General features: G+C 39.2%; 1 protein-coding gene across 1 annotated transcript in view; it reads right to left on the bottom strand.

The window, feature by feature from the left end:
* Positions 1–6,239: 6,239 nt before the first annotated feature.
* LOC306835014 (contactin-associated protein-like 2) overlaps positions 6,240–27,733 on the bottom strand; it is a 229,126-nt gene continuing 207,632 nt past the window's right edge. Inside the window, exons 20-26 of the mRNA XM_079361385.1 lie at positions 23,354–23,590; positions 21,072–21,305; positions 20,414–20,547; positions 15,604–15,697; positions 9,614–9,904; positions 8,763–8,834; positions 6,240–7,343 (exon numbers count right to left, since the gene is read on the bottom strand). Coding sequence (XP_079217511.1) covers positions 7,144–7,343; positions 8,763–8,834; positions 9,614–9,904; positions 15,604–15,697; positions 20,414–20,547; positions 21,072–21,305; positions 23,354–23,590 — 1,262 coding nt within the window. The 3' untranslated portion in view covers positions 6,240–7,143. The remainder of the gene's footprint in view (positions 7,344–8,762; positions 8,835–9,613; positions 9,905–15,603; positions 15,698–20,413; positions 20,548–21,071; positions 21,306–23,353; positions 23,591–27,733) is intronic.

The raw sequence follows: 27,733 nt of genomic DNA, 5'->3' as shown, positions 1-27,733 counted from the left end.
TAGACCTATGTATGGTATGGTAACATATATATTGTATTTAACAGTTTGCCTTATAGTTTAGAAGTAGTGTTTTGGATTAAACTACAATTCTACAAATAAAAACTTTAGTTTCACTTTGGAAAGAGTAAATAAAGTTGTTTTCCCATATCCACTCAATTGAGTGGCTAAGCTAACTGACCGTAGCTGTATATGAAAGGATTTATTAAAGTACTGTAGATGTGGATCATACATAAATGAAAATAGCCTTTTGGGTTTTTTTTAATTTCCAACTTCTGGATTTCCAAATATGTGCTTGTTTGCACAGCTATGCACAGTTTTTAAGAATGACCCTCTACGCAATATGTCTTATAAGCATCCATCTTTTGTTAAACTAAAAGGCAGGTAACAAACCTTGGCCGAGCTAGAATGCTGCAGTACTAATTTCTTCACATGTTCTCTTCCTTTGTCACCACCACTGACCCACTTGTTCTTAGTCACCTCTCACTGTATTATCAAGCACTCAGAAATCCAAACATAAAAAAAGTTAAGGGAAGAAGCGAGCACACTCACATGATTGTAGAGTAATAAAAAGACAAAAGGTGTTGTGAAAATAAATAGAAAACCTGACAACTAGAGGAAGAATGAAAAGGGTAAGATTGATGGACATGGAAATGTGAGCCAGTTAGACAAAGTGCAGAGAGAGGAGACAGATCTGATCAAACATTCAGCTGGTGTGGCCTTGTAAAAAAAAAAAAAAAAGACAGCCAATGAAGAACGTATTCAGCCGGGAATTTATTCATAGATGTATTTATAATGCATGCCCACAGAAGGAATGACTTCTCACGCATCTTTACATGGCATGAGTGTGCTTTTGTGTGTAAGCCTGTGCAGAACTGTGTGCTGAGTGTGTGTGTGTGTGTGTGTGTGTGTGTGTGTGCCCTGCAATATGCAGCCTGTCTGGGAGACAGGATCGGTGCTGATTTATGAGAACATTTGTTTTAACGAGCCTCGGGAGTGGATTCACCTTGAGAGAGATTTGAATTCTCACTTTACACTTGGCTTCTCCTGCTGTCTTAAACACACACCGTCACTCTACTGCTTGTGATGTTTGTTTACCTCTGTCTGTATTTTGTTTGTTTGAGCAGTATGTGTGCATTTATGTTTTGCACACCTGTACCTGTGTGAAGTGGAGCCAGTTTGGCTGTTGTTTGCTTGAGTATTTGATCACATGCGTCATCGACCTATTCAGCGGTTTTGACAAGCTAGCAAAACCATAGCTTAATAACTTTTATTCACCTAATATTTGCAAGAGCACTGAAAAACATGACTAGAGGCTGTAAGGCGGACTAGTGAGAGAGTTTCTGGCGTGATGGCGTCTAATGCCCCCAACAACCACTGTAGTCTCATTTAGCTACTAGTTAGCAACCTCTGTTTTAAGGATGCGTAAAAACTTAAAAATTCTCCAAACACAAACTTTATACACTTTTAAAACACATACAATGCACAGCAATAGAGCAGAGTCGGTCATACCACAGCCTTTGTCAACAGACCTTTGTCATAGAGAAAGGAAGGATCAGGATGCTTTTCTTCTCAGTGCTTCATACAAGCGACAAGTGGAGCCTAAACAAGCTTCCTAAACTCCATAATGTACCCTAAATGATGAAGTAAACCACTGATGCCATGCAACAGACTTAAATATACAAATAAATACACATTCGTTTTCTGGCATGTTGGTGAAGAGAACGCGCAAAACCCAGAGAGAACCTCTCACTAACCTTGAAGGTGAGATAATGAGTCCGCCCCACGCACTGGAGATTCAGAGATGATGTAAACTCCTCACACCTGAGCTCAATCAACGCTAATCAGTCACACGCACACCTGACTGCAGGGGGCTGATTCCCTCACCAATCTCACTGAGCAGAAAGAGTGAGTGCCATCACAAACATGGCTTTATGTAGACACTCAAGAAACCAATGGGTGATGTTACTGTGCCAAGTCAATAATTATTAACACATGGTTAATTCACAGCAAGCAGCATCTGGGTTGTGTGACACACACACACACACACACACACGAACATAGCACGACAGACGATCTGTCAGCTCATGATTAAAACACACGCTCACTCATGTCACTGTCACACTTGTTTTGCTCTTTCTGTTTCTTCCTCCTCCTCACTCTGACATACAAAAGAGAATGCAAAGTCAAAAACAAACCAGTTGCACTTTCATCACAACGGCGTGTGTATGTATGAGATGCAGTTCTCGGGTTCCTCTTTGTTCTGTTGCGTACATAATGAATCTTTATTGAAACCAAAAAAACAGACTTTGAAGCAGGCTTCTTCATCGATGATGTTATTGTAAAGATATTTGACCTCATCTCATCTTTTAAATTCACTCTGTGCAAAAAAAAAACAATTGAACAATTATATTTAACAAAATAAAACCAACCAAAGTGCATTTGTCCTCTCTGTTCCTGATGCCTTAAGTACATGACACCAGCATGATTCATATTCCCAAAGCTGTACTGAGCATCTCTCCTGATAGGGAACTCAAACCGGCCAAAAGGCTGGTTCTGGCTGCCTTTAGTCGGTCTTCTAAAATCAGTGTTTATGAGCTGTTGGTTTGTGTGTGGAGGTGGAGAGAGGAGAAGTCGTGAGTCTCAAGACAGCCTATACCCAGAAATGTAAAGGTCAACAGGGTTAGAGCAATATTTTGTGCTGCATAGGAGACATCAAGAACAGGTAGTTCTCTTTATCTCCAGTCTGCATTGACTTTCAGGAAAGAAAGGACGAAAAATTAGCATGTAAAGATATACCTAAACAAATCCTATCTTTGAATCATACATACCTGTCTTATTGATTGACAATGCTCAAATCTTATTGGCTTGTGTTTCAATCAAAAAGCTGGTTCTCTGACTCTTAAGTCTTAGTCACTGTCCAAGTTGATCACAATTGCCTGGTATATAAACACATTTTATCTTTAGCCAAGCTTACAAACAGCTATTAGTGATTACACAATGAGACCAATTGTAGAAATCAGGCTATGCATTTAAAAAAGATGATTTCATCACCACTTTCAAAATTGTAAGACAGTTAGTCCACCGAAGACAAATAATCAACATTTGTTTATAACCTTTAAAAGGTTTATTAACATTCTGTTGATCCAGCTTCTCAATTGTAGATGAAGGCTTTCTCCTTCATTTAGAATTGTTAACCATAAAAAGTTTCACACCTGATGGATACATGTGACAAATACAGTATGTGAACAAAGGGAACATTGTTTGTGCTCTGCACACCCAGAGCCAAAGAAAACTAAAAATCTCCCTATTCCCTTTTGTTCTGCTTACTTTCCCTCCTCCTTCCCCCTGCTCCCTTCTTTCCTCTTCTCTTCTTCTTAGTGCCACACTGCTGGGGTTCACTTTCATATTGGAAATGATTTCCTGAGTTGTGAACTTTTTAACAACCTCAAGCCTGCTGAAGCAGTAAAGTCGCAAAGGACACTTTTTGTTCACACCTTCTCAGCCAAGCCAAAATGCTCTTTACCCCTGAGGGTAAGAAACTGAAAACTGTTTTTTTTTTTTTTTCTTAAGGACTTGAGGTGATGCACTTTACTCTAAAGGAATCTCATGAAACCTTAAAGTTATTCTTCCTGTTGCTTTCTCTGGCATCTTACTGCACTCGCAGTCCGTAAGAAGAACTTTAGAATAACCTTGATAAGATGCCATTAGAGGGGCTAATAAACTGGAATCCAGCTGTGGGAGATTTACATGAATTCATTCAATGATTGATCCAATAGAAAGTGGAAATGATTGTGGTGCTTAAATTTGCTTATAAGGCATAACTTTTTTGCAACAATAATTTAAGAGCAGAAATGAAAAGGAAATAAACATAGGCAAGCTTGTCTTATATCATCTGATTTTCTTAGATTGCATTCCTCTGCTGCACATCAACACTGTTAAATACTATGAGTATGAATGCATTTACTACCGGACATTTTTATTGCCATTAAAAAAAAAAAACTGTGTTACCTGTTTGATTTCACATCCATGGTTGGCTGATTCCGAACAGTATTATTCTGTAAGTGTGATGGATAAAAATAATAGAACATGTAGAATGAATATGATTCATCAGTATTCGTCAAATGCAAATGAACTTGCAAAATACCATTAGAGTCTAACATTGAACACGCAGCATTGTCAGGGCCTTTCTGTGCCAAAAGACTGATTTATCTATTTTATGACATTTAGCGTTGTACTGCTGCCAAGAGTAAAAATAAAGCATGGTTTTGGCAAAGTTAAAATATTTTGCCACTAATAATACTCCTATGCAATCAGAACATTGTCGTTATTCCGAGGAATAAAGTGTGCATGTAAACATAGTCAATGACCTTTCACGGAAAACTGCAAAGGTTAGTATGATGGAACAGTTTGCCCCAAAAAAAATAATAAAGGACGAAGAAGAGATCAGTACCTCACCACAAGAGCAGTTCCCCTGCCTCTTCATGGATACAAACAGCCCAGAACACCCACCACAACTCACCACAAGCTGTCATTTCAGCTGTCAGTTGTGGTTCAAGGCAGAGACATAGCGGAGGAAGATATAGATAGCCCTGACATCAAAACAGATCGATCAGACAGTCAAGGTGATCACAGCAACCCTTCTGCTACCTGACCTGAGCTGACCCAACCCTTGACAAGCTAACCAGAAGGTTTATCTGAAGAGGTAGGGTTGTATCAGAATATAAACTTGGAGTGTTGGCCTACAAAGGGCATTATCTTCATAGGATTATCATGTCCTTTCATTAATTTAAACAGATACATCATACACCATGACAAGGATTTTTTTTAAAATACCTAAAAACAAGATGTTTTATTCGGGTTAACATTCAAGAACACTGGAAACTTCCCAATTTTTCCCCTGAAGAACTTATTTTTCATGACGGTCAACCATCAGTTCCAACTATTTGTTTTTGAAATGCTAGTTATGTTAAAAAAAAACATCTCTGTATGTCACATCTCTGTCTGTGTGGTTTGTATAATAATTTCAAATCCAAAATAAAATATGAATGAACAAAATAAGATTATCAATAAGTATCAGTAAGCAGTAAGTAAATACAAGCAACATTCAAACGATACCCTTCTATCAGTAACATTGACACCATAACGTGAGCATACTTAAAAAAAAAAAAGTAACCTTTATTTAACCAGGTAATTAACCAATTGACTACAACCTGGCCAAGCTAGCACGAGTCATAATAAATATCACATGATTAAGAAACAGTTCACAAACAATAGGTTAAGAGAAATCAATTACAATGTGCAAATTTGTTTCCAAACAAATTGAGATCTGCCAGTTTCAAGTCATTTTGAAAAGACTTCTATGCATAAAGAGCTGAAAAACTAAACACTATATTTTCCTAAACTAAGTGCGGACACAAGGAACAAACAGTTCAACATCAGTCACTAAGAAAACCCAAACACTTGTAGCTTTTGAAAAGCTTGATTTGATGTCCTAATTTCCAAAAACCTAGTTGGTCGATCACCGAAGATAGAAAACAACATGAGCTCTGTTTTTAATCATTGTTCAGGACCAACTTTAGTTCCCTCATATGAGACTGGACAACACTGAATGCTGACTGCAGAAATAAAAAAGCTTCAGTGTTAGCTAGCTAACAACCTGACCCATATGAACAGCATTTAAATAAATATTTTAACTTACCAAGAAGTGCAAAGATCCTTAAATCCCACAGGTCGGTTAGATGGGTATACAGCAGAACAAGAGAGACAAATGGAGTGTTAAGTTTAATGTCTCCTCGCTTTCCTTTGCTACGTAGATTTGCTATTCTCTAAGAGATCTAAACAAGATCAGCAGATGTCAATCATCGTCAAATATGAAGAGAAATCCAGTTTTTTGAAGATGCATGGTTTATTTCACGTCCACTGGAGAGCTTGTCCCATCATGTTTTATAAACTTTGTTCCTTTGTGTCCCCTGGAGGAGGAACATTGTTCATGTCCCTCCCCCACCCACCCAAACAAAACCGTGATGGCCAAGTTTTACGATATCAAAACACAGCCAGGATTATAAATATTGACCTTACCTCCTTTTGTAATTTCAACTGCACTTTAAATGTCTGAGACTTTTATCTCAGCTCCATCTCTCAAAATTTTTTCTGACATTTCACAGCTACACTGCTGATACAAAATTTAAGAATGCTAAATAACATTTGTGATCAATTTGCAAGAATCAAAAAACTCCCAGTTAAATTTCATCAAACAATGTTTAATGTAATTTGTCACACGACCACTACATTAGTCTGTTTGCATTTTCAAAAATCAGAAAACTTAAATAACGTTTGTGCTGACATTGCTTAAAAAAACATTTCCTGTTGATTTATCTGTTTATCAAACCCTTTTATGTGACACTAGGAACATCAGTTTGCTTTTAACCCCGAAAATACAGTACATACAACTTAAATAAAATGAACAATCACTTTGCCAAAAGGATAAAAAATAGAGTTTAATCTCTACAAAAAGAACATTTGCAGATATTTGGCAATAAGAAGATATTCTTTTCATTGCATTAGTAGCTGCAATGAGCTCAAAGACTCACAACAATGCTTTACCTTGTCAGAGCCTCGCCACTTTGCTGTCAAGCAACACAGCTGTATGTCCAGCTCCCATCTCACCGTGTTGAGATGATCAGCTTTGCTTTCAGGTCCTCTGATTGATGAACTCGACCACGCCAATAAAAATGATCAGTCAATGACTTGTTACATTTCGGACTTATCGACTGTTACACCTCTCTGCGTGTGTCCTTTGGACATTTGGTGAGTCCCTCTTGATAAGAGCCAGCAATCTATTCCCTGCCATCGTCATCGTCTGTGCATCGTCCATGCAAACTCCCACACAGTTCTTCTACTTCAGCCTGTGCTCTGTCAGGTAACAGACGAGAAGCTTAAAAAAATAGCGCTGATGCTTTGCTTGTGACAAACTTGCAAAACATGTAATCCTCATAAAATGTTGTCTGGGTTGGAATGAACACCATTGCTAGTATACCTATGAGCACGGTTTGTAAATTGTTCCACCGTTAAAAAACAAACAAACAAAAAACAAAAAAGCGAGGTCAAGACATTCGTCCTCTCTCCGAGTCCTCTCATTGGCCGCTAGATGAACCACTCCTTCTTTGATTCCTCAATGGATTCCGGGTTGTCTGTGCCGATGATGGCTGTGTCTGCTGACTCTCCCGCAGACTCCCTGCTGCCCTTGGACTCATGGGTGTGGTACGTGCCTTTGTGACGGAACATGTAGCGGATCAGGAACACCAGCGTACATAAGATGGTGAAGATCACGACAGCGATGATTCCTGCAGAGGACAAGGACAGTAGGTACACAAATGCATGTGCGATTGTGTGTTTTAATTAATATTAGTAAATTATATTACTATGGGCTTTAACAAAGTCACCTTTGGCTCTTAACTGTTGCTGTCGCTACTTGTTACAAACAATGTACGTTGCAAATGGACTTGAGCTTGTATAGAACTTTTCTAGTCTTCTGACTTCTCAAAGCCCTTTTACACCACATCACACCTTCCCATTCACACACTGATGGCTGGTTACTATGTAAATTGACCATCAGAAGTAATTTATCCCATTCATACACATTCAAGTTTGGCAAGTTTCTTGCCAAAGTACACATCGGACATGTTGCTCGCAGGAGCTGGGGATCAAACACTTGATAAACTTTGCCTTAACCAACACAGATGTGCATTGTCATTTATCAATCAAACGTACAACTTATATAGCACCTTTGAGACAAATTCAACTGCAGTAAAAAATACTTAGTGTAAAAGAGGGGAGTGTTAAAATGCTTTAGATTCACACCAACATGAATTCACAAAATAACAATGAAATAAACATAATAAGCAACGAGAAAAAAAAGACCAAGTTGAACAATAATACGTTCAAATAAAACATATTTATAAGTTCCGTAAAATACAATAAAATCATGTTAAAAAAAGAATTAACAGAAAAAAAATCTATTTGATAGCGTATAAAATAAGGAATGAAAAAGTATAATAATAGTAATAATAATAAAAGATAAATATAAATACAAATAAATCACAATTCAAACACTTATTTTACCATTGTGTTTTAATTATGTTTTAGTAGTATTGCTTTTGTTCTTGTTTTTACCCTGGAAAGCACCTTGTCCACCATTTGGTACTGGAAGGTGCTATACAAATAAATATTGATTGATCAAATGTTTATTTTAAAGACGATTCTAGTCACGACAGTGATAATAAGCTAAGTTCATAAATAACCATAAGGCTGGATAAATTTAATTTTGTCATTGCGTTTAAAAATGTAAATATTCTTGAAATCTTAAAAAACCTTTCCAAACATCTCTTCACACCAATTTTCCACACTGAGACCTCGTCCACACAAAGGCAGGTATTGTGAAAACTGAGGTTTTCCTCCTCCAATGTTAACACCAGCTCTAGTTTGGTTACATTTGCACTAATCTCCTGTAAACATAGGTGACAGCATCATACAATGACACTAAACAGAGGAGAGAGCTGTTTTTCCCTATTCACACCTGACACTTCTGAAAATCTATTTCCTGGAAGGGTTCTTCCAAAAGCTGAGTTTTCAGTGAAAAAAAATGGTGTTTACACGTGTACTAAAGTTTTGAAAAAATATACCCCAACATGTTTATTAGGCTTGACTCATTCGTATTTTTTTTATTCCATGTTATAAAATTGAAGTTATTAAGATTCGGTTACCTCCAATGATGGCTGAGTCTCTGTTAACTCCATCAGGAATTACTCTTTCCTCATTAAAGGGGAACTCTGCATCTGCAAAAAAGGATGACAAAAACAGAACAATTCATCCACAAATAAACTAAAATAATTCCAGTCATATTTCTTATTGGATACATAACCTGTAAGACTGTGTGTAATACATGGACATTGCTTATCCAAGGCCAGGTCCTGGTTGGCAGCAGGCTGAAGCAAGTTGACCAAGACGTCCCTCTCAGCAGCTATTTTTTTTCCTGAGGGATTCTGAGGCATTCCCAGGCCAAACGCCTCCAGAAAGCTCTGCGTTTCTGACTTTGAGCTCTCTCTGGATGTCTGAACTGCTCAACCTATCTCTATCTCTATCTCAGGCCAAACCCAGCCACTACTCAGAGAAAAGTAATTTTTTCCCTCTTCACAACAGTGGTCCAGTATTACTGATAATGGTACACCAAGCTGTCTTGTCAGTCTAATGATCCATTTTACCCTCACTCGTGAAAAAGACCCAAGATACTTCAACTACTGAGGAACAACCATAATCCAGTTTCCGGCAGAGAAACATGGCTTCAGACCTAAAGGTCCTGACACAACTCAACTGCTGGGCACTTGGAGAAAACCACTAGAAATTCCTCCTGAGTTCAACAACTGGCAGCCCTGGAATAAACTTTATCTGGGAGGCTGAAGAGCCTGAGTGTGTGTGTGTGTGTGTGTGTGTGTGTGTGTGTGTACATAGAGTGTGTAGAGGATTGAGGCAGCATAATGGTATGCAAGCAGGGATCAATTACTTGGTTTTGAACAGTTGCAGAAATTCAGATTAGGTTTATTGAAGTCATCGGTACCTGTGTTGTCCACATGCCAAGGATCTGTAGCAGCAGACATGGGTGGGATGGTGAGAGGTGACGCCCCACAGTTGGACTCTACCAGTTTTCCCTGGTACGTCACCGGAGAGGCGGCTGCAGGTTGGCTGTTCGGCTGATTGGCTGGGGCTGTTGGCGTGGCCTGGGTCTGTGCAGCGGTTCTCAGTGCAGACTTGAGGGGGGCGATTCCGTTGAACTGCACCCGTGACAGACAGCCAATGAAGCCTGGGGTGTTGTAGCGCTCGATGAGGACGGGGTCTATGTGTCCCGTTTCTGTACGGAGGAAAGGAGAGAAAAAGAGACGAAAGAACATTCAGTGACATTTGACCTCTCAATGTCTAATTAAAGGATAAATAACAAATTAAAGTCTCTCCACTCTCACAATCTCACTATCACAAGCAGTGATGTGATTTTTAGCCTGTATTAAACTAAATACTTATTTCTTAATTGATATAACCATCTTCACACGTAGTAACACATGGTTTCAGCGGAGCTGGCGTGGGAGTGCAGCACTGTGTGCATGTGCATTTCTGACTGTGCGTCTATGTGCAGCTCGAGCTGTGCCCTGCTTTATCAACGCTAAAACGTAATGTCATGACAGACTGGGACACCAATATTACGCCATCGCAGAATCAAAATGATTGTACAAAGATGTGATGATGGCTGAGCTCCTACGTCCTACGTCCACATCCTCCAAACTTCGTGGAAATGTTTGCAGCCCCTTCTGGATGTAAAGTACATCTACAAAAACTGTGCTCCTCTCTCATCCAATGTTCCTTCTTTTTCTTTCGGAGTCTCTTTGTCTGAGTGCTTCCACTTCAGAATAACTACCCTGACTGTGAGATTAACCTGAAGCCTACTTACGTTATAAATGAGTCAGTTTGGGAACTTTTATCGATCATGCCCTTGAGAGAATAACTTACAAATAACTACAGCATCATACAAACACATTAAAAGTCAAGTCAAGTGTCTCTTACAGGGCTATTTACATAGACATCTCCCAATTGATTTTGATTTGTGGTGTTTGCATAGTGCTGAGCTCAGCTTCCAGGAATTGAGCTCAGCACTATGCACGTTTCTAATGTACTTTGAACTTGCTATATGTGTACTGTAGAATATATGTATATTGAGTATGTTTGGCCCCGCAGTTGAATTATTAAGCAGACAGACAGACAGACAGACAGACAGACAGACAGACAGACAGACAGACAGACAGATGGCATACAAGGCTGGTGAGGAGGAAATAGCTGACAAACATCCCCTTGTTTCTGATTTATTGAGGACAGTAATTCCACGAGTGTACAAAAGTGACTTGTTCCCAGTTACAGAAATGCAAAAACATGACACATTTAGTATGAATTCATGAAAGATTAATATCCTCACGTTAGAGACATTCACCGTCTTCAAGCTTGTAATCCCATTCTTAGTTTTCCGTGGAAGAGCTACGATTGTACATAAACTAAAGTTACACATATTGAAATGAAATATTACACACACACACACACACACACACACACACACACACAGTTCATCAATACCACTTACAGCTTCCTCCTAAAACAGGATGTCAGACGCCAAGCAGAAACACAGACACACATCGCACACACACATCAGGGATCTGTGTAATATACCTTCAAACCAATTTATTAGGTTCAAAAGGGTATGAATTATTTCATTTAGGTTATCAGTACAAAGAAGGCAGCATTTACCATCAAATCAAATCTAATTCACATCTCAAATACCAGAGACTGATTGAATTACTCAGACAAAAAGATAAACGTTCAGGTGCAAGAACACTTAAAACAAAAGTGTATACACACACATGCGCACGTACACATCAATACATTCACCTGTCGTTACCTCAGTGGCGTTTGTGTCTTTGTCTGTGTGCAGTTTGTGAGCAGACCCGCTTCCTCTTTTCTTTTCTTGATGAGTTTTTTCTGGTATTTGGATCTCACAGTATTTGGTAAGCACCTCTCTCTCTCTCTGTCTCCTTCTCTGTATGTCTCGGTCTCTGTCTGTCTCCCTCGCTATCGCTGCAATGCAGTCCCACCCCAACTCCAAAACAGCAGCTGGAAAAAAACCTGGAACCCATACCACAACTGCCATGGATCTGGACTCACCAGAAGGAAGTAAAACTACTGAGCACTGAGGACATAGACATACATGCTGCTCGATTTAAAGGCATTCTCAGATCAGGGAGGTTATTGAATCAGCATTCACATGTAGAAGCTATGAAAGTCCATATTATTCTTTCTTAGTTGGATTTCAAGAGTCAAATGTTTGATTCATTTAAAAGAGACAGGATAAAAAGTCTTCATGAAAGCATTGTCTGCAATATCACTGTCCCTGAATAAAATGTGTTTATATGGGATCATATTGAGGCAAAATAAGACCCGTGGTTCAACAGTTCTCCTTTTTGAGTTCACTTTTTATTTTTGCAGAATTACATTAAACCAGATTTTTCATTCGACAAAGCAGGTAACATTATCTTCTAGAGGGCATGCTAGAGTCTTCAGTGGAGCCAGATATAAAATGGCAAGTCTTAACGTGTGCATACAGATGGTTAATCTACGCTGGATCACACTGGATTACACTTTGACTGTCTGAGGGAATATGTCACGTTCCAATATTACCCTGAAGTTGTTCCCCTCATATTAGCCTGTTATTACTGTTAGTGGCGTCCCACAGGGCTCACTTTTATGCCCCACACGTTTCGCCAGTTGCATGCTCCTGTTGGTTAACCTGATATAAACCAACAACCTACAAACTTTTCACAACTGCTTGGCACCATGGGATTTCTCAATATCCTCTAGCTGAAGATCTTGGTGACACCAGTTATGCCAGGATTTCTTAACTGGGTTAGAAATAATATAACACTTCATTAAACATATTTATGTTGATTTTAGGTGTCTCATGAAATTTAAAAAGGATAAACTGACTCTGTGCAATATCTTGAGGCATTATGTGTTTTTTTTTTAATTGAAAGAATGGCCACATTTGGGCAACAAATTAGCCAATACAGTTATGTTGGCCATCGCGTATACAGAGGCTATAGTCTTCGTCACAGTGGCCTTGGGTAGAAAATCTGACCTCAGCCCTTTGCTGCATGTTGTCTCCCGCTCTCTCCTCACAACAATTCTTATCTCACTTCAGCTGTTCCAAAAATAGAACTTTAAAAAATAGAATGGGCCAAATTAAAGCACAAACTCATGGATGTAGCTCAAAAAATAAAATAAAATAAACATTTTTATTGTTTATGCCTGAAGCTTCTCAGAATGAATCCATTGCACATGCATTGACAGCATGAATTACAAGTAGGCTCAACGTGGAAGTGTTCAATACGCAGTATAATGGCAGAGGTATAGACAGAAGAGGCTGGGAAGTTTAAAAATACATGAGAAAACATTGCATGTCAGTGTTATACTGATGTAAATGTCTTTTAGAAGCCCCCTCAGGGCTTCAATCATCAGTCTCTAAAAACACTTTCATAGTGTCACCATTTTTCTTCAGTCTCTAACTTTGACGGTGAGTCTGTGGACACTTACACACGTGTGTGCACACGGACAGACAGTTTCTAATGACTGCCCTAGGGTGTCTGCAGGTCTGGCTACAATATGAATCATCTCGTGCAATACATCAACTGACTTACCAACACAGTCACACACACTTACACACAAGGATTCATGTCTTAAAGAAAGTCAACCTGCTGTTACCCACTGTCCACTGTTACGTTTAGCATCAGACTGAAGCCGTTAACCAGAACAGCACACACAGCAGATCTCCTGAACCTCCGGGATCCACTGACTGCTACAATGAACAGTAGTCAACGGCCTGTGCGTGTGTGTGTGTGTGTGTGTGTGTGTGTGTGTGTGTGTGTGTGTGTGCATGAGCCGGGCTGTGACAGCCTCTGATGTTTCTGGTCCTGACACTACAGTGAAACAGATCTGAAGAGATGAGGAAAATCAAAAAAACTGCGTTTGATTTGTTTGTTTTACACCCTCAGTCTTTTTTTTTATCACATCAATCCTCTCATCTGTCTCTTTTCTCCATTTCTTATTTCAAATGAAGTCTTTTCTCCTTGCTTTGTCCATATGGACATTTAGCCTTTTCCTATACGATAAGCCACTTATTTTACTAAATGTCTTGTGTGTGTGTATAAGACTGCATATATATGAGTTGGGACTGCTTTGTCTGCATTGTCCTTTAGACATCTGTGTGATGTAAGATGTTTTAGTTGGATGGCTGATTCTGTGTGTGTTTGTTTGTTGGTCTGTGTGCATGCACTGGGTGGTATTCCCAGGAGCTTCTGCTTCAGGAGGTTGGGCTTCTGTGTGCAGCAGGTGAGTGCTGCAGAAAGCCACTTCGTTTATCTCACTGACTTCCTCTCAGCACTCTCTCAGAGGACAAAAGAGATGACGTAAAAGAAAGGAGGAGAGGAAGAAGAGGACTTTTTGACTTCTAAAGTATAGAAAGTTTATTTATAAAACTTCCTCAGAAGTCCTAAAATATCTACAGTATTTCAAAGCAAAGGATGCATGGACATTTCCTCAAATACAAACAAACTAAACATTCGTCCTCAGTGAGCTCAGGACCTGCTGAACAGCCCACACAACTATAAAACCATTCAAGTTGTTGGTCATATATATATATATATATATATATATATATATATATATATAACTATAGTTAACATTTTCTCTGGAGTGTACTTTGGTAAAAAGACAAATAAAACCTCTTCTCAGCCACACACCCACTCCTGCAAAATTTTAAAGAGATTAACCAAATGGGGAAAGGACACAACTAAGTCGTCTAAAGTCTCTGTCAGGGAAGAGAAAGGACAACCCTCCCCAGTGCTTGGGTTGATGTGTGATGGTTTGAGGCTTTTGCTCCATGTATAATCCTTCACTGGATTCCGCCATCTGTTTCTCAACAGGAGGCTAATACAGAACCCGCCAGCTGTAAAGTCAGAGCTAAAAACCTCATTCCATCGTGACTCTCTGACTCTGACCTTTAAAAAGGAAAACAGCGAGGAGGGGGTGGGTGCAGACAGAGCACTGAAAGAATGCTACTTTCAAAAGCATGCTAGTAATTATACTAAAAAAATGTATGTGTTATATAAGAACTTGTACAGTGTGTACAACTCATGACAAGCTATTTAGACTAAACACATTTATATCTGCCAAAAAAATGGGCATATTAATATGGGTGGAATACAACTTAAAGGGTTTTTAATGTCGGCCTCAAGTGGCTCAAGGAACTGTGGTTTTTGTTTAGAATTTAGAATTGGCATAATTTTTCAAGTTTGCCACTTTGTGCTGGTTATATCACTATGTAGTCCTTCAGAGTCCTACTGGACAAACTAGTGTTTTTCTTTCTATGAAACAACGCTGATTGTCTGATAGAATCGAGCAAAAAATGTGGCTTGAAACGCTGTAGTATTTGTTTAAATAATGCTAAATGGGCAAAAACTATTGTCTTGATGTAAAGAAGAACCTGTTCACTCAGAAAGGGGCAGGGTCGGTATCGTTTGGGCAAAGTACCTGGATGGGTTGCTCTTTGAAAAATGGATTTTCAAAAAATAGATCCTATCATGTTGATCTGTTTGATTTCCATTCAGGAAGCTTGTTTTTATATAAGGGGTTTATATATACACACTGTTGTTGTTGTGAACAACAATGCTAAATAGGCGAGACTAACCACACCATCTGCCTCGTGAAAGACAACTGTGTTAGGTTGAAGCAATGTTGTGAAATCGGGATTTTCAGGTCTTATGGTCTTTAATAACCTTAGAGACGTTTAATTTTCATGAAAATCTCTTTCTCAGACTAATACCAAGACATTTTCAAAATTAAGTTGATTGACACTCCAAAAAGCTCCCCAAACAAGAATTGATTCTTAATGGGATAAAGCTTAAGTGGTAAAATTAAGAAATAGATAGAAAAAGAAAGAATAAAGATTATCATACTTACCAAACACTTTGCCCAGGAACAGAGTCTTGACCAGGTTGAACTGTGTGTCTGAGGCATCTGGGAGGGTGTAGCTAACGGGAGGGTAATGATCCAACTGTGAGCGAGAGACAACGAAAGAAGATATAGGAGCACCTTAATTTATTGTCTGTAAAACTGACAGCGACAGACCTGCATCAGCACATTTAACAGATCACGCAAAATAAAGAAGCGATGACGCCTCATTACTGCCAGTGAAACAGAGTTAACAAGGGCTCCCCTCTTGTGGTTTTAAATGACAGTGAAACATCAAATTGTTCATTAAAAAAATACATAGTAAACAGCTTGAACACTATTTACCGTATATGATTTAGAATACTGCTGAACAACCTCGAGGCATTCTTAACCAACATGTTGTAAAGAGCAAATACCGATCGGTGTAATGAAGGTAGCGGAGCGTGAATGTATTTAAAAGAAATAAAGAATTTAAATTCAAGAGAAGTAAACTTGAACAAAATAGATAGCTAGAGTATGAAAGAGTCAAGTTGTAGTAAGGCATGCATAAAAAAGACAATGAATAAAGAGGAATATAAGGAGCAGGAAAGGTAGGAAGAAAGGTGTTGAAAGGCGCAGAAAAGCATACGGAAGAAAAAAAGTGAAATAATACGATCAGAAAATCATACACAGCACAATCTTGTTCAGAAGCTAGGATTGAAACCTTTTAGTTAATAAATAGTCTGTGTCTTACTCCTTGCCTGACATTCCATACATTGCTATATTCACGACATGCTGCTCAGCAAAGTCATCATTTTACAAGAAAATGATACTTCATGCTTTTTGATACTTAAAAAAAGTATTTTGCATGCAAAGTGATTGATGTAACACATTGAACATTTTACATAAATGTTAAGAATGGTTTTTTTTTTGCTATCATCCTTACACTTTGATATGATTTGTTCCATTTCATTTTTTATTCAAAAGGAGCAAATGCATGCTGTACCCTCATCAAAACAGTGATAAGGACTTTTCTTTCTGAGGGTTCAACAAATACAAGTCATTCCACGGGAATAATTAAAAGCACTTGATCTTAATTTTCACTTGTTGCTTGGTAAACCTTAGTGCAAAGTGAAAAGAAATCTTCTTTGATGACGCCATAAACATGGACTACAGATATACATGATCACACATCAATTAACAATAAGCCATATCTAAAGCCTGCACTGGGTTTAAAGAACTAAAAGCAGAGCACGTGTACAGAGAAGATGTCTGTGGAGAAGTGCGAGTGCTGATGGAGGGAGGGACTACGCAACTTTAATATCCTTAATGTAATGAACTTGTTATTGCTGTTTCATTGAAGTGTCAATCTAATTAGCTTCATGGCTGCACTCGCTGCCATTGACTGATACATTTAACCCCCCATGTTTTTTCTTTGCTTCAGTAATAAAATACATGTATCTTTTGTTTTTCTCTGTGTTCACAAGAGGACTGTTCCTGGGCATGCAACTGTCAGCAAAATATAAACCAAGCCCAGAGAGTTATAGTGATTGTAGATTTGAATCATAATAATCCTGCAGTACAACTTTGTGACCCCCAACCACAATTTAGATTAATTGCTAGCCTTTTCTCACAAACAAAGCATGTATTCTAATTAGTTTTTGTTTTTTTACCAGAAGGCTGGTCTCAGAAGAGTATTTTGTAGCTTTTGTTGGGATAATGGGGCACAATTACATTTTGCTCAGCTTAGTTACTTTTATCTGTTGAAGCAAACTGGCTGCACAGGCGGGGGCCGAGGTCTTTGTCTGTAAAGCCCAGAAATATGTCCACAGACAGCTGAGGAAGAAACCTCATTGGTGAAACTTTGTCAATTACAACCACGGTTATTTTCAAATAGAGCTATTTAGACAACACAATTTTCTTCTCTAAACTCCATCGGACCTCTTCGTTTACACAAAGCTCACATTAGCAGAGTAATCAGTGGGTGGACACAAGAGACAGAATTAACAATGGCTGGAATCTATTTCCTAAATATGTGCCCAAAGGAAATCTAATTTAGCCAATGTTCGGTTTATATTCACAATAATTCACAAAAAAATAAAAATAAAAAAAAGCTCTCTCCGTATGTGGCAGCTCGATGTCCTTTATGAAATCTCAGCCACAGTAAATGGTCCTATTACACATTAAATATAAGTGAAGTTAATCAATGGTTGTTTTACTGGAATAGAAAAAGATACACTTCATTGTTCCCTTGTGAAAAGTTGTCTTGGACTTAAAGGGCTGCCAAACATTTGGCTGCTTCCACTAGAATCAATCAATAAAAAACAAAAGAAAAATGTTTTTATTTCAACTGGTGTTCCCGTCATGATATTGCAAAGAAAAGGTATTTTGCATGATATTGCAAAATAAAAAAAGCTGAGGAGCAACTCACGTGTACTTTTCAGCACACAGTCTGCATCTTACATGGCAGTTAATTACAGGCACCTGAACAGGATACAATTGAACTTGAAACCGCAAGAGCACGGTCACCATATGATGAAATGAAGACACAATCACCTTCAAAATAGGACTTCTTTTTTTTTTTTTTTTTTTTTTTCCCAGAAAGGCAAAGACCTAAAAAACAATAGCATGCAAATCCAAAACAAATTACTTGCCAAAGCTAATGCACCAAAAAAAAGAAGAAAAAGAACTGAAGTCCATTTTCTTTTTTTTCTTTTCTTTTTTTTAAATTTAAACCTGGATATACTAAGTCTCCCTCTGTAATAATAGTTTAAGGCGGTTGCCATCTTGGATGTTCTTTTTCATTGTTTCCTTTGAGTTCAATTACAGATGAGACACCTTGTTGCCTGAAGGGGTGCCTCTCTTTTATCTTCACATGCTGGCGGGGGTTTGACAGTTTGAGAGCCAGAGACGGAGACATGAGGACTTATTTTGAAATTTGTCAGCGTTTCTTCTTTGATAGCGAGCTCACCTGACGAGACCTCACAGACTGCGAAAAGACCAAAACACAGCTCTGTGTGCTGTGCATAAATGTAAATCTGAGCCTCGGGATGGTGAAGTTGTAAGATAAACCAGATCATCTCAGTAATCTTTATTATCATAGTATCTGGACTTATTTAATATTACATGTTTCTTTCAGCCCCGACTCTTTTATTTGGTTTATTTTGTTTTGTACCTTTCCTCTGATCTTTGGTATGGTGACTTTTCTTTGTAGAGTTTTTAAACACTAATATTATTATTATTATGACTGTCTTAAAATCACAACCCTGGAAGCAGAGAGGTTATCAGTCCAATCTATACTGTCTCTCACTCATGTATTGTAGGACTTCAAATCAAATATAATAAGGTCGATGATGATCTTAAAGGCTAGGTAGGTAATATTTAAGTAGCATTCTCTTCGTTCTCCATTTTCACCCACCCCCTCCCCTCTGTGCTCCCTCAAAAGCCACGCCTCTCTCTTACATGCATTAGGGGAGGGATGCCCAATACGTCGATCGGATCTACCAGTCCAGAAGCCGACCTCAGCTCATGCTTTGAGTGTGGGCTCGCGCATGCACGGGGGTAGAGAACCAGCAGGGAGACAGGGAGGTATGATTGGTTCATAAAACTCGTACTGAGTGCAGACATAGGTCAAAGTTTTTACAGACTTACAGCTGCAACAGATGACAGATTTGTTTTCACTTCTGTCAGGACCGAAAGAAAGTTTCAACCAAAATCTGTCTGGAGAAAATGACCTACCTTGCCTTTAAATGCCTTTATAACAAGGAGTTGGTTCAATTTCAAATATGGAACTTGTACAATGGTGCTTAAGGCTAAAATGTGTTCCGGTTTTTCTTTTTTCTTTTCAATTTAAGAGCAAACTATGAAGTAAGTGTACATTTTAACACATAGTAATAAAGTAAACAGTTAATAGAATTAAACATCTTAGCTTTTGCATTGAACTCTGCACATTCATTCTTCATCATTAATGACTCAAATCAGCCCCCTGCTGTTGCTGAAACAACATATCCCCTTCCATACACACACTTTATGAAGAATCATGTCCAGTCATCACCCACATGGGATGACTGAGTGATTGCAAAAGGCATGATATGTTCACCCTGACTTCTTACGGACTTTTTTATTGCAAGCTCCCTTCAACAGTCTGCACTCAGATTCACAGATGCACACAAATATGCACACTACTAAACAATAATATCCAAGAAACAGTTTGTGATGCATGAAACTTACAAATCTAAAGTGTGCAGCAATTGTGTTACAACATGAGAACTGACACACGAGGACATCCATAAAGAAACTGGTTTGGAGGGTTTGAATATTGACTGAACATTTAACTTCATAAAATCTAATCTTTATCTTTGAAAACTACAATCCACACATTTTTTTTTTCCTTAAGTTACAGCCTGCAGCTATGTTATCCCGGAAAAAAAGCCCATCACAGTGAAGCCGAATCCTCCTTCCATCCTTGACAGCAGACTGAGGCTTGGCTGTATTGATCCGCGCTATGCTGTTAAGCTAAACACAACTCAAGGGAACACGCACACAAACCCAAACAATGACACAGTCACATTTATGTACCAACACAATGTCATACACGAGTGCAAACGTGCACCGTTTCCCTTGCTGTCTTGTACAGTATACAACAATGCTTGCCCTTAAATACTTACACAGACTGCCGACAACATGTGAGAGCAACAATCACGCGGCAGATTGCGCTCACATAAACACACCTGGATCGATGCATTCTCTCTGCTGCTGCTACACTTAGACTGTCAACTGATAGTAGATTAGCAGTGGTAGAAGACGTGTGTGTGTGTGTGTGTGTGTGTGTGTTCTGTACCTGGATGGTGATGCTTCTGTCAACACGGGACATGTTGATGCTATGAGGCTGTCCGTTGGCCAGGTTACGCTGATCCACGTCTATGGACAACGGCTCCCTCAGACCCCCCAGGTTGTACCGCACCTGTAGTGAACCTAGAAACAAACAACCTCACATTTTAGCTCTCAATCTCTGTACAGCAATGACAACACTGGTTATTCTCAAACATTGAGTGGATAATTGAAAAGAACTTTGAAGAGAAGCAGAATCAATTCAAAATACAGGAGTTTGTGAAGACGTTCTTGTTGAAACTCAAAGTAATGCTTGTTATAGTGATATTTCTTTTTCAGCTACAAGCATTTGGATAAATATACAGTCACTGTAAAACAAACAAAGTTTTGTTTTTGAAATGCTGGAAGATATCATGGCTCTCATGTGTTGGATGGGCAGAGAGTGTGGCGTTGAACCCATTGGAACTTTTTCATTTTAATCGGGTGTTGATTGCTAAAATATTAGTCTACACTAAACTATTAAAATACTTCTTTATACTTCTGTATACTTGAATGGATTTCGGGGGAGATTACAGAACTTTCTCAAGTGTTCTGAAAAATACTTTCCAGCACTGATGTGCCAAACTTTAGGCAGCTGTGAGCAACCAAGCATTGTGTCAGAATCTCACCATTGTGCCTTAAAACCACAGCCAGGTAGTCCTGTGTCTTGGAGCTGACATACATCAGAATAGCTGGAGCACTGGATGTGCTGAAACTGAAGGCCACTTCCTCCTTTGTGAGATTCACTTCCTGTGGCGTGAGCTGGTGCGTCAGGATCTTTGAGTCTCTGCTGGCTCCTACAACTGCTTCAGGCATGAAGTTGTACTTGACCAGAGTGCCTGCCTCAAAGAAACCCCCAACGTCTGTGTGGGAAAGACAGAATCAGAAATAAAAAAAGTAAAAAACTGGACAGACAGAGAACAGATAGCTAGATAGATGGAAAGATACTCCATTGATCTCAGGGTTACAAAATTAGAAAGATCCATCATACGTAAGATCCCCCACTGCCCTATTTCTACTGAAATGATGCATCTAAAATTAACTGAGCTATAGAACAGGTCAAATCCAGTGGCCTCAGTCAACTCTAACCTGCTGACAAGAGAAGAAGACTGTTTGCCCAAAGCCTTGGAGGCTATACACACAATTGTGTCTGTCTGTGTGTGTGTGTGTGTGTGTGTGTGTGTGTGTGTGTGTGTGTGTGTGTGTGTGTGTGTGTGTGTGCATGCTTTATGTCAGGGCATGAAGAAGTGTTAGAAAGGAGAATCCTTCAAGAATAGCTCTACAGGATTAAAAAAAAATTGTATTTTTGTGTTTGTGTGTACAAAGGAACATCCCTTTTGTTGACCTACAAGGGCAGAAAAACACAAAAATATGAGTGTAAAACAATGATACCGCAGAATCCCCTGAGCAAAGTGTAAATATGGAAACACTGGAAATGCACTGTGCATTTATGGCTGGATTCATGCATTTTTCAGTCCGTGGGAGGATGGGGACAGAGGTGGGATTAAATAAGAGAATGAGAACATTTAAAAAAAAAAAAAAAACAGGAGAGGGGCAACTGGGAGAGGATGAATCACAAGACAGGATAGAGGAAGAAACAACAAAGAAGAAGAGGAGATGTAGAACAAATGGGGGGAAAGAGCTCGAGAGAGAAAGAGGAATACAAATCAGAAAGAAATGCAAAGATGAAGTGGAGGAGAGACTAACAAAAGAAAAAGATACTTTCACAAAGAAAGTAGAATAAATGACTGATTTCAAGTAAAACTGAAGGAAATATAGTAAAAACGAATACATAGGTTTAATGCAAAAAGCAGAAATGAACAGGAGAAAAGCAGAGAGCAGAAGAGTAGTTCAAGGAGAAGGGAAAAAAAGGAAAAGGCTCTAAGCTACAGGAGAGAGAAAAAGAGAACTAAGTACATGAAGAGAGGAAAGAAGGACGATGAGTACTGGAAGAAGAAACAAGTCGAAAGTAAGAGGTCTGATGTCCTGCATATAAATAAAGAGACACAAGGATGTGCTCTCCTTTGTTTACCTTTTTTTCTGACAATCAAAAAAACTACATGCTTTATTCCCAAGATGCTGAAATGCCAGATTGGTTATGAACAGTTTTGGAGGAGGCCCTCTCATGTCTTACACAAACATGTTACCACGCCTTTTTTGACATCTAGTCGTCCCTCCACCACTGCTCTGAGCACAGGGGCAAAACAATCTGCAGCTTAAAGGAAACAACATAATTCACTTGATGGAGATCAACTCTCTGACTGAAGGCTGGCAGAAAGCTCCTGGCTGTGGAAGCACAACTTAAATATTATATCTAATGAATCCATGAGAAACAAATACGACGCTTAAACAACATGCAACAGAGCTGGACCAGAGTTGAAGTGGGACATGGCTCATCTCTGAACTTCAAGAACGTAGAGCTGCACACTGCCCGGCAATCTGTTTGTTCATCGGTTTAATGTTCTCCGAGCTCCACATCTGCACAGTTTTAGCATTCAGCGCGAGCACGCTCACGTTGAGGAGAATCGATAGGTAAATACAATATCACTCTGAATCATTACCTTTCATCGTAAGCCCAAACACTTTGAACACCAGCAGCTCGGAACTGAAAAACACAGCAGGTTCTCACACAGTGAGGCTCATTGAAACGTAGCTACTCCAGCAGTAATTCTGGTCCTATTTGACTCTGGCTCTATAAACTGAAGAGACATCTAATAAAGATAATTTGTTTGCATAAAGGGAATAAGTTAGACACCTTACAGAATTTTAAAAAAAAAGAGATGAAAAAATGGAAATGACAAAAAAAAGAACATTTGAAGCTTGACTTAACTTGGAATTAAATATTTAAAGATAAAACTTTTAGTAGCATTAGCCTTCAACTTAGATTGTCTTATCTAACAGTTCCTCTCACCTTTAGTGCAGAATGGCCCATCGTACGCGGTGTCAGTGCAGTCACACAGGTATCCGTTGTATTTCTCCACACACTTCCCTCCGTTCTGGCAGTACATCCCAAAACTTGTGCAGTGGCCTTGGCAGCCAGGCTTGACCCCAGGCGTGACCTCCGCCCTCTCTTCCAGGTCCAGCGTGATGCCGTTCATTCGAAGGGCTCGGATACATCCCAGGAAGCCCCTCTGCCCCCCTGCAGCACCTGAGGAGGAGAGAGAGAGGGAGAAACAGGAAAAGGTGAGCGGGCATCAAGGAAATACAAAGTATCAGGGGATAGGAAATAAATTCCAAGAAGACAAAAAGTGAGGACGAGCAGAAGTCAGGGTCACTGAAATCATTTTGAATAAAAGAGGCTGTTTTAATCTCTTTTACAGACGTTTATATCCCTACGCCTGGAGGAAGCCGCTGATGTCACGTTAATTGTTCCGACTGTGACGCCGCTCTTGAAACAATCTTCAACTCCTTTGATTTCTTCACTAATTAAAACCTTCTAATGAACACTGTGTCTTAATGAACATCTCACAAGCACACACAAACAGAGTCATGTCAACTAAAACATAGACACACACACGAAGCACACCTGACTTGAATGAGTCAGTAAAGGCATCAACACTTAGCCTTGGGGTGTCGATAGCCATTCCCCTAAACTGCTACCATCATCATTCTGGCCTTGCAGCATTACTGTCTAACTACCCATTAAGTTGGACAGAGGAGGGGAGTTAAATAGATTAATGTCAGCCTAAATGACTATAGCAATAAACACACACATAAACATGCACCCACAGGTATGGATTCAAACAGGCAAACTCACAGAGGACGCTTATAATGTATGGATAAACACACAAGTATGAACACACACTCATACACACCGTCATTAACGAGAGCCAAGGGATAGTTTAGTTATCAACACCTCTCAAATGTATCATTTTAATTACAGGAAAGTATGCATTTAAGAAAACATGTTAGGTAGAAACACATCAGCTAAAGAAGCTTCTCGACACAGCACAGACTTGTTAAGATCACTTTAGCAAAAGTACATAAAACAGATATTTTCAAGCCAGTTTACTTTATGTGCATTAGGATGCAGGTGGGCTTTTGGGCACTTTATCCAATTCCCCTCCCCAAACTTTTAGCACACCTGTTAATTAATCCATTTTGTCCCTCTGATTGGCTGGAGGTTTGGGCCACCTGTTTACCCAGGTCTAAATCAGTGTCTGATTAAACATGGAGCAGGTGCTGAGGCCTGCAGAGACATTAGCAGACAGAGGTATAAAGGCACGTGCACGCACACACGCGCGCGAGCACACCCTATTGCATACATTTTGTACGACTCACAAAAGGAGCGCGAAATGAGCCTGAGTCATCCTGACTGAGGACAATAGTGGCTTTTTACAGATGCATCCATTGTTTGGTTTAGATGGAGGTTATTTTATATCATGCACAAATGAGATCATGTGAACCTTCATTGTCAGGTAAAGATCAGGTAAATATGTTCAGTTACACGTTTAACTCTTACAGTTTTTGCTTTATATCAATATCAGCCTTCAAAATCTGGGCAACATGTCCACAGCAATACATTATTGCATTTGTATTACTGCAGACTTAAGATCCTGACACAGCAACAAGAGTTTGCTTGAAGTGTTATGGCCTTTATGGAAAACACAACACGTGTGGCATGGTGACAGCCATTTATTTAAAGATGCAATGTGGGCTTCTGTTAATGATAGCCTAATAAAGGTGCATTTTTATACCCATTAAGATATATACTGCACACGCAGGTACTCACATACAATACAAAACATGCAACAGCTCAATTAAAGGGAGGTTACAGTTTGACCTTCAGTGTGTGTGTGTAAACCTGGAGTCTAATGAATAAACATGTGTTATGCTCATATACTGGGCCATGGTAAGGGAATAGGGTTCAGTATGCATGTACATGGACTGTCTTTGAAGCCTGATCTTACTGTGGAGATAAATTCTCTCCTCACACAAACAAGCTGCAGGACTGCTGAGCTCCTTTACTTCCTTTATCACTGTGTAAGTGGGTTTATGTGGTGGTATGTTCTATCTCTATATTGTTTCTCTGTTTCATAGTTAACACAAACGTGATCTCTGGAACAGGGTCTACCCACTCCCTGTTTATTACTCCAGGATGAGGTTTTTATTGGTCTACAGTCTGAATGCCATTTTAAAAGCCTTCATTGCCCTGCAGCAATACCCGTTGAAAGATATCATCACATGAATCCCATTTTGCCAGCCCAGTCATATCCGATGGTTGACAGTTATTATTTTAAGTAATTCCTTGCCCCCTTGTGCACATGTATGATGGGATTCTTGTGATGCTTTTGCTAATCCTGCATAAAGTGAGTTCAGAGGCAGTGATCTCAGGAATGATTAAAAAAAAAAAGAAATGTATGAGGTTACTGAGAGTTATGGGATTCATTGTTATGAAACACAAAGTGTGTGTTAAAGAGTTTTTTTATGGCCTTTACGGCGTTTGTGGGTCCATTTGTTTAGGTATGTACAACCACTTTTGGGTCATCTTTACCCTTTTCTTTTATTTCATTTTTAATTTTTTTTTTATTTTGTACCTTTATTTTTGTGTCTCAATTTTGTGTTTTAGGTTTGATTGTTCCCTTAACTGCCTTTTTTTCCCCTTCTCCTCTCCCTTGTTTGAATCGTGATACACTTTTTAACCTACTAGCACATTCAAGGAAATGTGATCTTCCCACCCAACTGACAACTGTAATGTGCAATCCACTGCTGATCCTTCAGGATTATTTTAAAACAAAGGCATTACAATTCTATGCGGGTCCTAAAGTGTCCCTTGTGTTGGTTTCTGAAGGACTTTTGCATTTCATATTTTAAAGATGTATTCAATTGACAAACTCCATTGTCTCCTTTACACACTGGTATACAGTATGCGTGCTGTGTGCTACTGGGAAGATGTATTCAGAAGAGCAAAGTTTGCTGTTGTGGCACAACTTCACCAACTACCACGGTGCATGGAGTTTAAAAGGATTGAAGAGATCAAAAAGCTTCAGCAACACTTTCAGTATGAAGATCTACTTTATTTATTACAAACCAGCCCATCTGTGTAGGTGTCTCATCAGCTGACACGTGTGGATGTATATGATTGGTTAAAAACAAAAACAACAACCAATTTCTGACCTAACTTATTTAAATGATGTTTGCAATGAGTTTCTTGACCCCAATGAAGGTCACACACAGAGACAAGTTGGGTCCATTGAAGTTAATAAAGTCCATTTTCATACTTTAAGTGGTTGCTGCAGCTTTTTGACCTCTAGTGATGAAATGTTACCTACTGTCTTGGCAGGTGAGCGAGGCCGGCTTCCCTGTGACAGGTGTCCAAACATGCAATGAATAACAACAAGCAAGATGGAGATCCATAGAGAGAGAGGCAACACATTAAAAGGAAGAAAAGAAAGACAAACACAATCCTGCAATGAGAGAAATGATGAAGAGCGTGCAAAGCAATCCACAAAAGTGAAAGTGAGCATTTATCAAGAGGGAAATCAAAAGAACAGATGGTGGCATTAATAAATAAAATGTGACAATATTGATAGCACGTATGAAATGACTGGTAGAGCTTCAAGTGAACAGCGTGAGGTAAATGACGGCGGGCTGATGGTATACTGTTTACTCTCAGGGCCATTAGAGCAAATGAGCCACTGTGCAGTAAACATTAAAGCAATCAAACGCTTGATGAGGAGCATATTGATCGAGAAAGGGAGAAGGAGATGATACAGAGACGGATATGAGAACGAGGAGCAGCCAAATAAAGCTCCCTGTTGTACTGCCCTGCTGAGTCTTTATATGAACGCCTACAAACAGATCATTTATAGCATCATCAACGTTCGGCAAACAATTGATTTTCCAACTCGACGTTTTAAATCAATGTCAAACAGAGGATGTTTGTAAACAAGTCGAACCAAGCACTTATTTGATATATGTACATCAGACATGAAAAGATCTCCTCAAAACTGAGGATTAATACGGGATTAGAGGTTAGATATGAGAGCTCGCTCTCAGCCCTGTTCTCCTCTTTATCTTCCACTATCTCCTGTGTTTTCTGCCGGCTTTAGCTTTCCCGTCTGTTTACATTTGAAGGTAATGCTAGAATACCTGAAGCAAATGAGGTGACAGCCCAAGACGCTATCTGGAAGAGGTTATGTCCGCTCATTCTTAGCTGCATGTCACACAATGACGCAACCTTTTTTCGCCCATCTTCCATTCCACTCAATGAAAGCACAAGTACACAGAGGCAAATTGGAGCATAATGAGGTAGGGCTGACTCGTGGCGTTCGAAACTGCTAACATAAAT

This window comes from Symphodus melops (genome assembly GCF_947650265.1).
Source record: "Symphodus melops genome assembly, chromosome: 14".
NCBI lineage: Eukaryota > Metazoa > Chordata > Actinopteri > Labriformes > Labridae > Symphodus > Symphodus melops.
Note: the sequence above shows the minus strand (reverse complement) of the source record. Positions and strands in the feature narration are given on the sequence as shown.